The sequence below is a fragment of the Anas platyrhynchos genome, chromosome 10 (genome assembly GCF_047663525.1).
Source record: "Anas platyrhynchos isolate ZD024472 breed Pekin duck chromosome 10, IASCAAS_PekinDuck_T2T, whole genome shotgun sequence".
Lineage (NCBI taxonomy): Eukaryota > Metazoa > Chordata > Aves > Anseriformes > Anatidae > Anas > Anas platyrhynchos.
The window spans coordinates 6,873,179-6,888,178 of NC_092596.1; the positions used below are offsets into that span (position 1 = coordinate 6,873,179).

General features: G+C 43.2%; 1 protein-coding gene across 1 annotated transcript in view; it reads left to right on the forward strand.

Annotated features, from left to right (window-relative positions):
- The first annotated feature begins 2,074 nt into the window (after window positions 1–2,074).
- Window positions 2,075–15,000, forward strand: part of ABCB7 (ATP binding cassette subfamily B member 7) — a 42,781-nt gene continuing 29,855 nt past the window's right edge. The window contains exons 1-3 of the mRNA XM_027464995.3: window positions 2,075–2,278; window positions 11,151–11,228; window positions 12,824–12,910. Coding sequence (XP_027320796.3) covers window positions 2,111–2,278; window positions 11,151–11,228; window positions 12,824–12,910 — 333 coding nt within the window. The 5' untranslated portion in view covers window positions 2,075–2,110. The remainder of the gene's footprint in view (window positions 2,279–11,150; window positions 11,229–12,823; window positions 12,911–15,000) is intronic.

Here is a 15,000-nt window from a genome sequence, read left to right on the forward strand (position 1 = left end):
AATGATATCAACTTTGGCTTTGAGGATTCTGGGATAACAACAGGTGCTTCAAAAGGTCTGAATCAATATACCTGTGGGAATCATCTGAACCAATTTTATAGCTTCTTATAAAACCTTGTTTTATTGCAGTTCATTCCCTCGCTGTATTTCACAGTTCGCATCCGTCTGCAAATGTCATTTTTCGTCCATTCTGACTATATTTCCCCTCCTGTTCATCTATTTTGAAATAAATAAATTAATTCTGGTTTATTGCTTCTGAAATGTCTAGATTTTTTATGAGGCATGTAATACTTCCACAGCAGGGTTTTTGCGGTTCTGTACTATACCCTGATGTATGATTCTTGCAGGAAAAACCTAAGTACTCGCTTATGTGAGTACTTATTTATTAGCCAGATGATGCTTTCAAAGTGTTGAGAAAACATTAACAAATTAGTCTTCATGCCAACACCCGGTATGTCAGCGGTGTCTTCATTTGTTTTATCTTCAGTTTGCTGTTAGGGATACTGAGACATCCCTGATACAGCTGTACAGTGTGTTAGGGTAGAGTGAAAGTGTTCTCAAGACCTGGTTTGCTGTCTACACCATTCATGGAAAGACTGGTGGCCATGCTACAGAGTATACACAAGTACACCACAGATTAGTGTGTTATTAGTTTGCCACAGTATTTTAGCATTTATTATTTTAGAATTTTAATATTAGCAACGTAACATTTTATGGTGCTTTGGAAAGTAGTGTAGAAAAACTTCAGCTATCTTTTAGGATTCTATTCACAATTCTCCTCTGTGGTGAGTTATTGCCATTCTCGTAGCTTCCATTTCTTCTACTGAGCTTTTTCTGTCATTTATTCTGACTGCAAACTCTGGGCCAGGCATCGATTTTTTTGTCTGAGTTATACAAGGAAATCTTCTGCTTCTATAACTAAACTTTAAAAAAAAAAAAAAAAAAAAAAAGCTTACTTTTTTCATAGCAAGCTCCTTTGAACTGTTTAAGTTTATAAAAACTCTTCAGTTAGTTTTCTGTGTCTACGTCATGAGCTTTGTTATCCTGGTTAGATTACTTTGAGATGTTTCCCATCACTAAAGTATATGGCCTCTTCTTTCTGTCTCTCTGGGGGTTTGTGCAGTGAGTGCCTTGTGCAGATAGCAGTCATCATTACTGGGTTCAGAGACACAGAGTTGGAAGAGCAGAACTGCTAAAAAGACTAAAACAGTAGGGGGAGGAATTCAAAACCAACAGCCTTGGAGAGTTGTAAAGGCAGGAAGAGCAGGTAAAGGCAAAAAAAACATGCAGGGAAAATACTTTCAAAAATATTAAGTACCTTACCAGCCTTAAAAGTAGAGAAAAATATATGCATTACCACGTAAAATGGAATTTATAAATCTGCATGCTTAGTTCATAAAGATAGAATATTAAAAATATTAACTACACAATTTTCTATCAAGTAGTCATTTTATATGTATAGCCAGGTACATACATTTATGTATATGCCAGACTTTTCAGTTCTGATTGCTTTCTCACTTCTTAGCCATTTTAATTCTAAATAGCATAAATGAGGGGCTGTTGACTACCATATTATGTGGTTTTTGTTTGTTTGTTTGATTTTGCCTGTCGTATTTCCATTATGACAATGATTTGACAGATAGCTATCTTTAACTTTCCTGTATTTAATTTGATCCTTTTATTTCCAACACTCCTTCCTTGTATCACCAATAATTTCTCATCCTCTTAAATGTTTATGGCATTGGAAATATTAAACCCACAGTTATGTGTAAGCCAAGCTGAAAGTATTTAGCACTTTTAATCTCCTTTTGAAAATGAATCTCCTCCTCTTCACCAGTCTTCTGCTGTTTGTTTGTTTGTTTTTTAATTTTTTAGCATGAAGTGAGTGACAGAACTTTATTTTCAGCATCCAGCCACAAGACTGAACTTTCCCATTGCGTGGAGGCAGCTGTAGCATCATTTAACTAAGCGCAATTAACAAGTTATCTCCTGGTCAGGCCTTCCCCCAACCAGGCCGCGCGTTGCCATGGCGACCCGCCCCTCCCTCCCGCCTCCCCCTCCCCTTGGTCCGCCACCGCCCCACAAGGCCTTGCGCTGCCTCCCGCCCAAGATGGCGCTGCTGGGCGCCGCGCCGAGCCTGGCGGCGGCCGCCTCACGACGGCGGCGCCTGCTCCTCGCCCTCGCCCTGTTGCGGCCCCCGCCCGCTGCTGCCTGCTCGCACGGCTGGGCGGTGGGGAGGGGGCGGCAGCGGGCCCGGGGAGCCCCGGGGGGAGGCGAGGTGCGTGGGGAAGGCGGGCGGTGGGGGGCCGGGGGGGCGCTGAGGGGCTGAGGGGGGAGCTGAGGGGCTATAGGGGGCGGTGAGGGGCTGAGGGGGACGGTGAGAGGGCCGGTGTGGGGCTGAGGGGGGCTCTGAGAGGTGTGGGGGGCTCTGAGGAAGGTGGCGAGGTGGTTTTGGGTGGGTTTGGGCTTCAGGCTGGGAGTCAGGTGCTGTGCTCCTGTCCGGCCAGGGGTTCTGTGTCCCTGGGAGCTGGGGTTCGGTTTTTGCAGACAGGCACTCGGAAAGTACCTGTGTGGGTGGGCTGTGGTGGCCAGGGCTGTGCTGACAGATGATTTTGCCGTTACGTGGAGGAAGGAAGGACCCTGAGGGTGCTGTTAAATAAACTTCTTCCATCCCTTTGGGATGCATCTGCATAACGTATCCCAGCACCATGCTTTGGCCCTTGAACTGCTCCAAACCACGTGGAATTGCCCCAGATTTGAGCAGCTGTAGGTTCCCCTGCCTGGCTTGTGGTTTAGCTGCACAGCGCACGGTTGGGCCCTAAAAGAAGGGTTGTGTTAGCCACTTCTACCAGGCAGCAGGTTTTTTGGGACTGGCAGCAGCTCATCACGCAGGGACATAGCTGGTCCCCTGCCCGTGCTCCTCCTTGCTGTTAGATCCTGAGAGCCTGCAGCTGGAAGGGCTTCCTTCCTCCAGCTGACTTCGTAAAGCCGCACGTTTTATGGCCTCTCCTTGCCAGATGTTGTGCAACTTGCTTGGTGGGGATCAGCTGCTCCCGTGCTCAGCCTCTGCATAGGGAAGTTGCTGGTGGTGATGAATTGGAAACATGAAGTGTTGCTTTTGAGTTTCACCTCAGCATTGTGGTCGGCTACCTTTTAAAGTAGCTTCAGCATTTAACCCTGGGACTACAAGATCCGCGCTGAGGAAGTTGTTTCTTAGTGAGCTGCTCATTTGCAGATGATGGAGTGCACACAGTTTGAGTTCATGTGTTTTTTTCCCCCCTTTTCTATGTTTTTGAGCAGTCTCTGTGTTACCCCCCTTTTCCTTTCTTATCTCCATCTGTTTGTCAACGTGTGGGCAGCAATGCTGTTCCCACGCTTCTAATAGTATAAATTTAAAAACATAAAGCAGTCTGTAGCTTGCTACCAGCGCAGGAAATAGGTTAAATCTGAGCATCAGATCATCCTCTGAACCTAAACAATTTCCATCCTCTCTGTTTGGACCTTAATAGTAACTTCCTGAGTGAAAGCGTGGCTGTGTTGTGCTAGTACCAGTAAATAGACACTGTCTTTTGTGCTGCAGTGCCAGTGTTTGACTACTCACATTTTACTGTGTTGTTGCATTAAAAATTGCCCCAGTCGTCTTTGGATGTTATAAATTCATGCTCTAGACAGCCACTTGTAACTGCTGTACAAACCAGGATAACTGCTGTACAAACCAGGATTCCTGCTGTCAGCAGCAGAAGGCTGTAACGTGTTCCAGTGAATAATTTTTTTGGGTTACAAATAGAGAATGGAGTGCGTGTCTCAAACGGAATGGGTCCAGCTTTCACTAATTTATTTGCATCTCTCAGGGAGAGAAGGAAGTGCATCTCGAAATTTGTATGAGCGAACTTTCCATAAACTCTCAGCTATTGTTTTCGTTTGATAATAACATCAAGCCTTTTTTCTTCTTCCAAGCGCGCTGCTCTTTATGACTGGCTTTTTGTCGTCACCTGTCATAATGTGAGAGACAAAGTTGTGTTTCTGCAGTAGAGAGTTACTTTTCTGTATTCCAAGGTAGTTGTGTAGTCATAATAAGGAGAAATGCTAAGTAGATAAGTGGACAGTGGAAGGCCTCACTCTTCCAAAATAAGATAGAAGCTTGAGAAAAACAGGCTGAGCAGTGTGAGAACAGTCAAAGAAAGATCCTGAGTTCTCAAAACATAAGAAAGGAGAAATTAAAGGGTTGAAAAAAAAGAAAAATTGTACATACATGGTATAGAGGAGCATCGAGTAGCTTGTGAACCTGCAGTACTCAGCCAGTGAGGAAACAGGGGAGGTGATCAGACGTGGGGTAATAGGGAATAAAAGGTTAGGATTTGTTTGCTGGGATGTGCTCCTGATTGACAGGCCGCCTGCCATTGCAATGGTGAATAAAAGAGCTTCACAGAAGATCCTGTCTGAAGAAAATTATTTGAGATTTTTCTCACTATTAATTGCCCCTGACAGGCAGAATTCTGTCGCAGTCAAGTTCCTGTTACTTAGAAGAAGAGACGGGCAGGACTGAAGTAGTAAATTGGTAGGGCTTTTAGTATTGAAACCCGTGGAAGACAAGTAGCTGGGAGTTGAAGGTGATGTAGACCAAGTGTTTTACTTCAAATGTCTAGTGAGTAACCAACAATGTAAGCACGGTGATATGTGTATTTATTTGAATCCTATTTTCCTTTTGAATGTTTTCATGTGGAAATGTCAATTCCTCCTGATGTGTCTTGATTTGCACTGGACTTTCTGAACGAGGGAGCTCAGGCTGTACCTGCAGTGTATTGACGCATTCAGCTATTTGACCTTTTAGTTTCTGTGGTTTTCTGTGTTAAAAAGTGGTGAACTAGGCATTTATTTATTTATTTTTCTTTTTAATACACAATCTGGTGATTATTTTTTTTACTTTGCTTGTGCATCAAGCTCTATTGGGGTGCTCTTTGTGCCCCGTTATGACAAAAAGGCCGCACATTTTGTGTGGTGTGCAATCCAGATCAATTTATTTGATTATTGTCTAGCAGGAGGCTCAAGCTGCGTGCTCTGGAGTTCTAGGTTATGATGCCCTTCAACACGTGGTGACAAGCTGACAACACTGTTTAACCTTTTATTAATCTGCTGACCAAGGAAGATGCGCTGTCCTGTCATTCCAGTTTTGTTTTGTTTTTTGCAGCAAGTTCTGTTGGTGCAGGCATGGAATTTCTTGAGGTGACTGCCAAAAGTTGGCTGTCAGCTTGAACAGGTTGTAGGTCAGAGCCGAAAGCCACCGGCTTTTATCAATTAGGGAATTCAGCACGTAAAAAAAACTTCTGGGAGCAAGTCAATGCATCCTATGAGAGTTCCAGCTATTTAATTGTTTCTCTGCGTTTAGGCCCTAATGATAACTGTAAGTCTTTTTAATGGGCTTGTTCTGAAAGCTTTCCTGTTATTAAAAACAGAAAGAGCCAGAACTTTAATTTTTTGCATTTGAAACAACTTAAGTTTGTTTGCTGTGATCTTAAGCTGCACGTTTCGCAGTCACTTGGGTTTAAGGCTTAATGAAAGCAGTGGATACAGCGTGTGTTTTTGTGAAAATCTTTAGGCTGCTGGGTGACGACAGCCTCCGTTAGCGTAGGGATGTTTTTATGGCCACTTACAATTTACTCTCTTTAGTTACTGCGGCGTTACTTAAAGATTTTACTGTAGGTTTGGGCTTTTGTAATTATAATCATGCATACTGGAGTAACAGCAAAGAAAGCAGGAGGTGCTTAACGCATTTTTCTGGTTTTTATGCAGTTGTTTCCATTACACGCCTTGCTATATGTTCTTTAGTGTGTGCAAGAGCTCTTGTGTGACATTTACTGCTCTGTTCCAGGGATCGGGTGTGGAGTAGACCTTGCACTAGCTGGTTGAATAGATCAGAGGGCACCAAGTGTGGGGAAAAAATGCTGACGATCCAGCCTTTTAATATCCCGTGATAGGGAAGACTGGCAGGACCCAGCCACCTGTGAGGTCCTGATGTCTGGCTTTAATGCCACATTGTCCCCCAGATGTTCCCAAATACCTCGTGTTTTACTAGGAGGGAGCACCTGGTGTGGGGCAGTTCCACCAGCAGCGCGGTGCTTTTCAGTGCCGCAGTGAAACCACTTCTTGTGAGTACAACAAACCTCACGGCCACGCTTCTGCCTTCAGTGGTGTAACTACACAAATTGCAGAGGGCGGTGGCAGCACAGCTGTGTCCCTCAAGGTTCGTGCCTTTCGCAGCTCAGGCTGGTAAACACTGTAGACGTGGCGTTAAGTCGTGAGAAAAATGGTTAAAGGCAGGAAAAAGTTCTGGAGAAATAGGATCATAAAGAAAAGTTAACTGTTCTTTTTAAGAATGGTGGAATTAAAACACTTCAGTGTCATCTGATCATGTTTCCACTCTACTTTGCATCCATCTGAGTGTTTTTTGTTTTCCTTTTAAGAGCCAGACAGCATTAAGTATTCTCTGTGGTGCTTACTGCAATGAGATTCAAGCGGAGTGGAGCTGTTTGGATGCTGTTGTGTTACAGATGATAATCCGCGTCTTTCTTCCCTCAAAACGTGCGTTTTTCAGTGGTTTGATCAGCTTTGTTTTTCTGAGCAATAAGACGTGTAACACTTGTATCCTGGAGAGGAAAGTAGCTGCATTTATGGAAGGGCACAACAGGTATTGTAAAAGCTGTGGAGCTGTGATCAGACGCCATTTCCTGATGTTGAGATCAGTTTGTATTTCCATGAACGTAGCTCCTTCACCTCACCCTGCCCCAGCGGACAGGGGTTCATTGCATCAGAGCTCCCTGTGAATTTAGGATCTGTGCTGGTAGTGATGGTGAAGGTGGCTGTATCGGGAGCAGTCTGCCCGGTGAGCTTTGGGAAGTAACCAGGTGTGACTCTCGTGCCTTCTAGGAAGCTTTATGGTCTCTTTGTTTGTTTGTGTTGTTTTTGTTTTGTGCGTGGGGGTGGTTTTTATAGGTTGGTTTGCCTGCATCCAAAATAAAAGCAATGGGAAATCATATTTAAATAAAGCTTAAATGGGGGAAACGAGCATTTGACTGGAAAGGCCCAACAGTATTCAAATCAGGATAATTATTTTACTATGAATCTGCATAAACCAAGAACTACACCGAGAGCTTGCTTTCAGCCATGACTTCAGCAGTTACAAAAAGCAGGACTTTGTAAGTTATTGTGAAGTGTAACGGCAAAAGGTAGAACAGACCTCTTTTTTTTTTTTTCTCCTTGCATTATCTTGGCCTTCCAGCTGCCACATGGGGTGTGATAAAGCACGTTCTTGTGCATAAGTTAATAATATCCCTTGCTCTGGAAGTAGTTGTAAGAGAAGCTTCAGGTACTTTGGATAAATTTACTAATTTATGTGCAGCCTGCTCTGTCTTGGAAAATTATACTGCTGCTCGTTGCCTGGGCGTCGTTTCACGTGTCTGTGTGCATTGCTAAATTCACTTCTCTAGATGTTCTGCTGGTGTAGCTGAGCAGTTTGATGTTTGATTACTCAACTGTCTCCGTCTTCTGTTGAGCAGGGTGCATATCATAGTTAAAATATATATATGGCAAGACCAGAAATTAATTTCCAGTAGCCTTGGCTTCGTTGTAAGACCTTTTTAGTAGTCTCTTTACTCACAGATATATGCCTAAAACACTGAGTAGTTGAAATTCATTGTATTTTCAAATTCCCTTTATAGGGGAAATATTGCTGCTGAGCAGATCAACAATCCCATATTTCTATCCATAAAAGCATCAGACATCTAATTATACTGAGAATTGTTGCGAGGAAGGCTGTATAATGGAGCAGAGCAGATGGAAATATGGGAATGGGATCCGAAACTCGTCTGGGGAGTGCTGGGGGGCACGGGGCGAGCAGCACTCGCTGCAGTGGAAGTTGCTGTGGTGTTTGTTGGGCTGCACGGGGTGGTGCTGTGTGGGTTTTCTTCCTGCCACTGGGGTGGGCTTCACCAGAAGAACCTGAATGTGAGTGTGTATTAGCAAGATGATGTTACGGGGAAACTATAGGTATTTTTTGTGATACTCTTGGTTTCTTTTGTTCTGGATTTGCCTACAGAGCACCTGCACGTGGTTAAACATAACTGCAGTGAAGCTTGTGTTGCTTGGGTTGGTACGGTTGGTTTATGCTTGTCAGGGCAGTGTATTCTGCCTACTAGGGTATTTTCACCTATTTTCACCTATTTTCACCTTTCACCAAAGGTACATTGTGTGCTGCACAGAGAAGCTTCGGAGTGTGGACTTGACCTTGTGCAAATGTGTTTAATCCCTGTTGTTTGTTTGTGTCGGTAGCGTTTCAACTACCACCAGCAGTCACGGCACTTCAGCAATGTGACTTCCACGTGCAGTCAGCACCTGACATCTGTTTCATCCTTGGGAGTACGTAGGTTCATCCAAAAATACATTAGAAGAACATAACAGTGCAGAGTTAGCCCTTCAGAAGGTAGGAAAGGCCAGAATGAATGTTCCTTGAAGAATTCCTTCAATTCTGGAATAAACAGCACTCAGGCTGCAGAAGAGGAGCTCGCTAGTGCAGCTCTGCTGCAGTAAGGTCCCAGGGGGGCTCTCCTAGAGCCCAGCTCTGTTAGGAAGAGTTGCAGGGAGGGATGGTGGAGCCCCAGGTCTGCTTGTGGGATGTGTGGAGTGCGGTGGTCCTGCTGCTGTGGGTTTTTCTGGTTGTTCTGTGATGCCTGGAAGCCTTACCAGTGCAGCGAGCTGCTCGCCTCGTCAGAGTTGAATTCCTGGTTTCTTTGCTGGGACTTGGTTTTTAACAGGAGCTTGGGAGGAAAGCGGAAGCCTCCAGTCTTCCAGGCACAAGACCAGCAATAAAATCTTCTGTTTCCCTGTGTAGCTTGTGCAAATCATGTGTTCTTTTCGCTATATCCATCTCTTACCCCTGTGAGGGTTTGTAGGTTCAGTCAATGAAATAGGCTGTCTAATGCAGTAACTGAGCCTGGGTCTGTGGGTGTGTCAGTGGAACTTGTTTCTGGGATGTTTCTCTTGTGCTTCAGTCAGGAGGAGATGTGTGGGCTTTGCCAGAGGATGCAAGTTATTAGTAAAACATTTTTGGTGTGACCTATGAGTACGTTCTTGAAGAACAGTGCATAGTTCCTTTCCGATAGCTGTTGGAGCATTGGTTGTCTGCTCTCATGTACTGGGAATATCCAACAAAAACAAATACACTCTGAGTTAGCTACCTGTGCTTCAACCTTTATAATACTTGAGATCAATATATTCTTGTTCTCGCAAAGCCGAGCGGGACGGGATGGTGCTGCCCAGGAGAGGTTCCAGCTGTGTCTTGGGAGAAGCCAAAGCACTGAGCAGTTGGATCACCAGACCTGAAACCTCTTTGGCGTGGTGTCTCAGCAGCCCGTTATCAGCATCACGTGCCTGAAGTGTAAACGTTGGCGTAAAGGCACCGAGGCTTTCAGCACGCTGCATGCTCCTCCGTAGGAGGCAGGAGCTGGATAACTGTAGTGAGCCTCTCAGCCCCGACCACAGCTCTGTGATAAATTGTAGGCTGTTGTAGTTCGGTGTCTGCCTGTGGCTGGGGAGGCAGGAGGAGCTGTAGTGACATAATTGCCCCTGCTGAATTAGGGAGTGCTGCTGCTTTTGTGCTGGTCCTACAGCTTAATTTGGTGTTAGACTCTGGGTTGTTCCCAGGTGCCACTGTAGTGCTTGCTGCAAGGAGTGCTTAATCCTCTTCTTGCGTGTTGGTGGGAGCTTTTGTCCAAAGTAACTGTGCCTTCACAACAGATTAATTTGCAGCAACTTGGGACGTAATGAGGCCTCTCGGAAGTCCTTGTCCCTTTCCATTATATTTTCTGTTTATGAAGCTGTCACCATTCATCCAGAGTGCATTTGTTTAGATGGAATCCCCCCTGTTGACACGACACTGAAGCTTATCTAACTGAAGATTATCTCCAAGGAGCTGCACCTCCTTAATTCAGCTCAGGTCTTGGCAGCATCAGGACGGCTGACCCAGGCCAGTGCACTCTATTAAGCGTGCAGCGTGTAGTGCTAACGTTTACTCTTCCTCTGCCTGTGCTGTCACAGAACTGGAGCGTTTGAAATGAGCATGTCCTAGGTGGTGACTTCTGGGGGAACTGTCTTCATTTCCTGAAAAATGAATTCTGGTGTGCGGCTTAGGACAGGAGCAAAGGAATGTCTTAAGGCAAGGTATAAAACACATGGCAGTGCTGCTACTTGCCAAGGTTAAAAATATCCTTTGTGAGCAAGGGGCTTTTGTTACTTTTAACACCTTTTGGACATTTGTCCAGTGCCTTGGGGTGATGAGCAGTTCTTTACTATTTTGCTCAGTGTTCATGCTCACGCTACGTAATATTGGAACGGAGCAGTACAAGATTAAATGTTGAATGTGTCAAGGATGTGGAGCCAGCACTGTAACCGAAAGAGGTAACTGGTTCGCCACTGGGGAAGCACTGCAGCTGGTCCACCTAGGGAAGATAAATGCTCCTTAGACACTTAGAGAAAACAAATTGCTTTTGATGTGCCGTGTAAAGCATGCGATAGCTGGTGCCTCACAGCACACCCAGTAAGGACGCATCGATGGCTGTGTGGATGTTGGTGTCTTGTACCCTGCCCGCCTGATGCTCGCAGACAGCTGTGGTGCTGTCTCTGGTGGTGCTGATGCCTGCTGGCGAGGAGCTGCAGCTTTGATTAGCCTCATGGTCTGCTGGGCAGGCGTGGTAGCGGCTGAGCTGGGAGGGATTGAAGGTGGCAGAACCTGTGAGCGTCAGAATAACAAGTCATTATGAAAAATAGAACAAAAGAATATTTGAAAGAAATCAGAAGACAACCTGGGAGAAGATAAAGATGAGAAGGAAAACTTTGGAGCTTGCGTGATACAAAAGAAATAAAGTCTGTGGGCTTTAGGGAAGGGAAAGATTCATTGTCATTTAGCATTTTTAACGGGTGAATGTGATACAGTTTACACCTGCTTCCCACCAGTTTTCCTTTTTGGTGGTCAGTTGTCAGAAAACAAAGCCGTCTGCCTTGTTCCCATGTTATGCTTGTTCATGTAAATTGGATGAATGTTCTCTGCATGTTCTGCATTGCTCCATTTTCCACCTTTTTTTTTCCTTTCTATTCTGTAGATTTTACCAATCTGCAAGCAAAAATCATGGCAGAGTCTGGTGGGAGGTTATTCAAGACCGTTCTTGGAGGCATCAGAGGTAGGTAGAAATTCTTCCTGTTTTTTGCGAGGGGAAGGAAAATCAAGCTCTTAGAGCATCTTTCTTTTTTTTTTTTTTTCCCTTTTTATTTCACTATTTACAACATTGAAGTACAGCAAGTTAAATGACAAGTTATGTTTCTGGCTCTGGAGCGAACTTTGCTTAGAAGACTCAGCCTTTTATATACCCCTCAAGAAGGCTTTTTGAATCTCTAAAAACTAGTGATAATACAGTCAGTGATAAAGCAGAGTCCTTATCAATGCAGAAAATTTACATTTTTATGTAGGTTCATGGTGCCAGACATAGAAAGTACCGATTTGTAGAAAGCTGTGAGTTTTCCTTGAGTACATAGGGTTTTATTGCTTCAAAATGCTGTTTAGGTTAGGAAATACCAAGAAACTTAACAAATTTATTCTCATCATTCTGAGTGACAGGTTGTCAGGCTCTTATTCCTCTGAAGTCTGCTTGCCTTAATACTAATGTAAACATAGGGAGAATTTATTTTTTACTGTTCATGGAATCATCATGACTTATTTCTAAGTAGTACCCTTGGCTTGAATGAAACTACAACATATTTGTCTTTTTTATTACTATTATTAAAAAAAGAAAAACATTTATGAGTGGACTTATGCTAACCACTTATGAATGACCTTAAGCTAAAATCTTTTGAGAGTCATTGAGTCTGTGTGAAATTAACACTGATGATATTCTTTAATATATGGAAAGTGAAATTTTGCTTTGGGAAACTCTGAGCTCTTTAGGTTTTATATCTGATGGATTGATAAAGAGCTTTTACATAACTTTTACTGAAATGGAAGTGGAAAATGTAGCAAAACCTTTAAACAAAATGCAGGCACTTTTGAAGAGCTTTGACGCACCTGTTGTTTGTGGCAGGTGAATTGAAATTGCACTTGAATGAGTAATAGTGAATTGTTATTTTTGGTCCATCTACCTGAATCAATAAATTCCAAATTTTTGTCCATATTTATTTAGCAGAAGATCTTGCTCACATGGTAAGGAGAATGAATACTTGCTTTTAAAAACCAGGTTCTTCTCCTGACTGCTCCAGTACATGCTGTTCTGGATTGCAGCAGGGGCTCTGGGGTGGGTAAACATGTCTGTCACACGGTGCCAGTAAGCCATTCGCATCCCAACGGGAACGGGAAGTGTGAAGCGGGTTTGTTTGTTTTGACCTACAGCAGCGAAGTTATATTTTCTATGTGGAAAAAGGATTATTGCTTAAGTGTGTCCCATTTTATTCATTAACACATCCGAGTACAGTTATCTTCCAAAACTTTCTTTATATTGTTTCCTTATTCTGCTTTTCAGTTGTAGGTGTCCTTTTAACTTAAATATTTAAAACTCTGTTGTCTTTACCTCCTGACTGCTTGGAAGATTCTCTTTGCTGTAATGCTGGATTTACAGTCCTTCTCTTATTGTTTCCGTAAGCAAGGCAAGGTTTTTGAGATACTATCTTTTATTAATGTACACTGATACAGTTGGAGGGTAAGGAGAACCAGTAGTTCTTCATTCTGTTGGCTTTTAAATGCAGGTTTCCTGAGGTTCTTGCAAATTAACTTTTCTTTTTCACACAGATCTTCCCAAGGTTGCAACTGATAGAGAAGAGAATGTGTTGGCATGGTCATGCAGGTGGAGGGCTTCACACAGATCCAAAGGAAGGGGTAAGAAATTTCTTAATTAGTATTGCTTTTATCTTTTTTAAAAAAAAAAAAAAAAAAAAAAGCCAAAGACCCCACATAGCAATTTTTGAAAACCTATTGGTAGATAAGTGAACGCTGTAGCATAGCAGATTCTTTTTACTTGTTAATGTAAGCTTACTAGTTCTTAGATGACCAAACATTTATTGTAACTGTTCAAGTTCCTCGGTTTTATTAAAATGCAATGCTAGTGTTGCACACTGCTTTGTAACTTGCCTCCATTATGTTAATGTTTTTTTCATGGAAAGTATGTTCCATTGCCACTTAATGTGCTCTGATATTTGCCTGCGACTTGGCATTCAGAATAGCAGAAATTAGCTTGTGGGTGCAAGTTGCTGCGTTAGTTGGTGAAATTGCACTTGAAGAGGGGGAAAAAAATATAAGCACACTTGAATTAGTTTTACTTTGATTTAACACTGATGCAGCCGATACACTCGACTGAATTTACATTCAGGAAGCACATGTGCTAAAATAGTGATGATAGGTGTGTAAGGAGAGAAGCCAATCTTTTATTACACCAAACTATTAAAGGTAAAAAAGAAGCAGGCTTTTGGTGAAAACAACACGGTGTAAACTTTGCGCTATTAAAATTACAAGATCAAAGAGCTTGGGTTATGTAACTTCCCAGTTTTTCCTCTTGCTGTGCTTTTCTCACTTGCACCTCCTTCAGGTGCTCTGTGTATTTGAGGAACGGTGCCACGTGGGGACTAGAACTTGGTCAAGCTTCAGTGGGATCTTCCTTGGACTAGCACAGACTGCGCTGATGACAAACAGGGCTCAGTGCAAATCCCAGGTGTTTCAGTGCTGGTTCGTTCCTGCTCTGACACACCGCTCCCCGCAGCCTGGCAGAGCTGACCATCCATTTTCCTGTAGCTGTAAAGGAGAGGAGCACTGCACCTAGGTTTTCCTTGTAAACCTTGGTCTGAGAGTTATCCCTTCATTTAGTCCAAACCCATTTATGCTACAGGCAGAAGTCAGGAGACATTACTCACAGGTAATGCTTTTGTAGGAAGGGGGGAATACATAACGTAAAATGCAGCCAGATTGTTTTAGCAGGCATCTGTGATCTTTCCTGCATAAGGCAAAGGGAAGCAGGAGAGTCAGACATCTTCAGCTGGTGCTATTACTGGTCCTGCATGTAGCAGTAACTTCACAGTGATTTTAGGACCCTCACTGCAACACGTATAGGCTCTGTCAAATATTTCCTAGGCAAAACGGACTAGCAAGCTATTCATCTCCCTACTTACTCTAATTGTATTGTGTATGTTATCAAATACAATTTCTATGGATTATATTTTTCCTCTAAATTGAAAGGGGACATCATCCCGTGTTACCACTCGTCTGTTGGGCTTAATTATTGTTTTGTTTTTTCCTGTTACAATTTCTTTTCCCCTGGGTATGTTGGTCAGCTGCATGTTGTCTGTTTGCTGTCAAAACCTCATCTTTTCACCCGTCCGTGGAAAAGATCCTTTTATATATACAAAGAATGAACTTGCCCTCATATGCTGCAGCTGCAAATCACAGACTGACCTGTCTTAAAAAAAAAAAAAAAAAAAGCTACAGGATCTTTACTCTTCCTTTAAACCCTGCTCGCTGAAATGCAGGCCTTGTTTGACTGAGCCACTTGTGTGAGGAGAGGAAAACAGAGTGACAGTGGATGCAGAAGCTGAGGTTCTTGGCAAAAGTGAAGGAAATCTGATGGTACAAGTGCCGTTCTTCCATATATGCTGGTACTCAGTGCTCAGGAGTACTGGCACTCACATTACCACAAGAACTTTTTCCCCTCAATTACGCTTTTAGGAAAGTTGTAGGTGATACACGTCAGCAATATTACACCTGTATCTCTCTCCCATTTTTTTTGACAAACCATTCTGTTTGTTTTGGAAAGTGATTTTGGCCTGATGTTTTCAATTCCTCCTCCTGTAGCAGCTCCAGGGGAGACAGAACTGAATGTGAAGGATGAACAAAGAGTGTGAAGGGCAGTAGGTGTTACCTCCATCTCGCAAGGAGCTGGAAGAGAAGATTACACATCTGTTTTGTTACAGAATAATTTT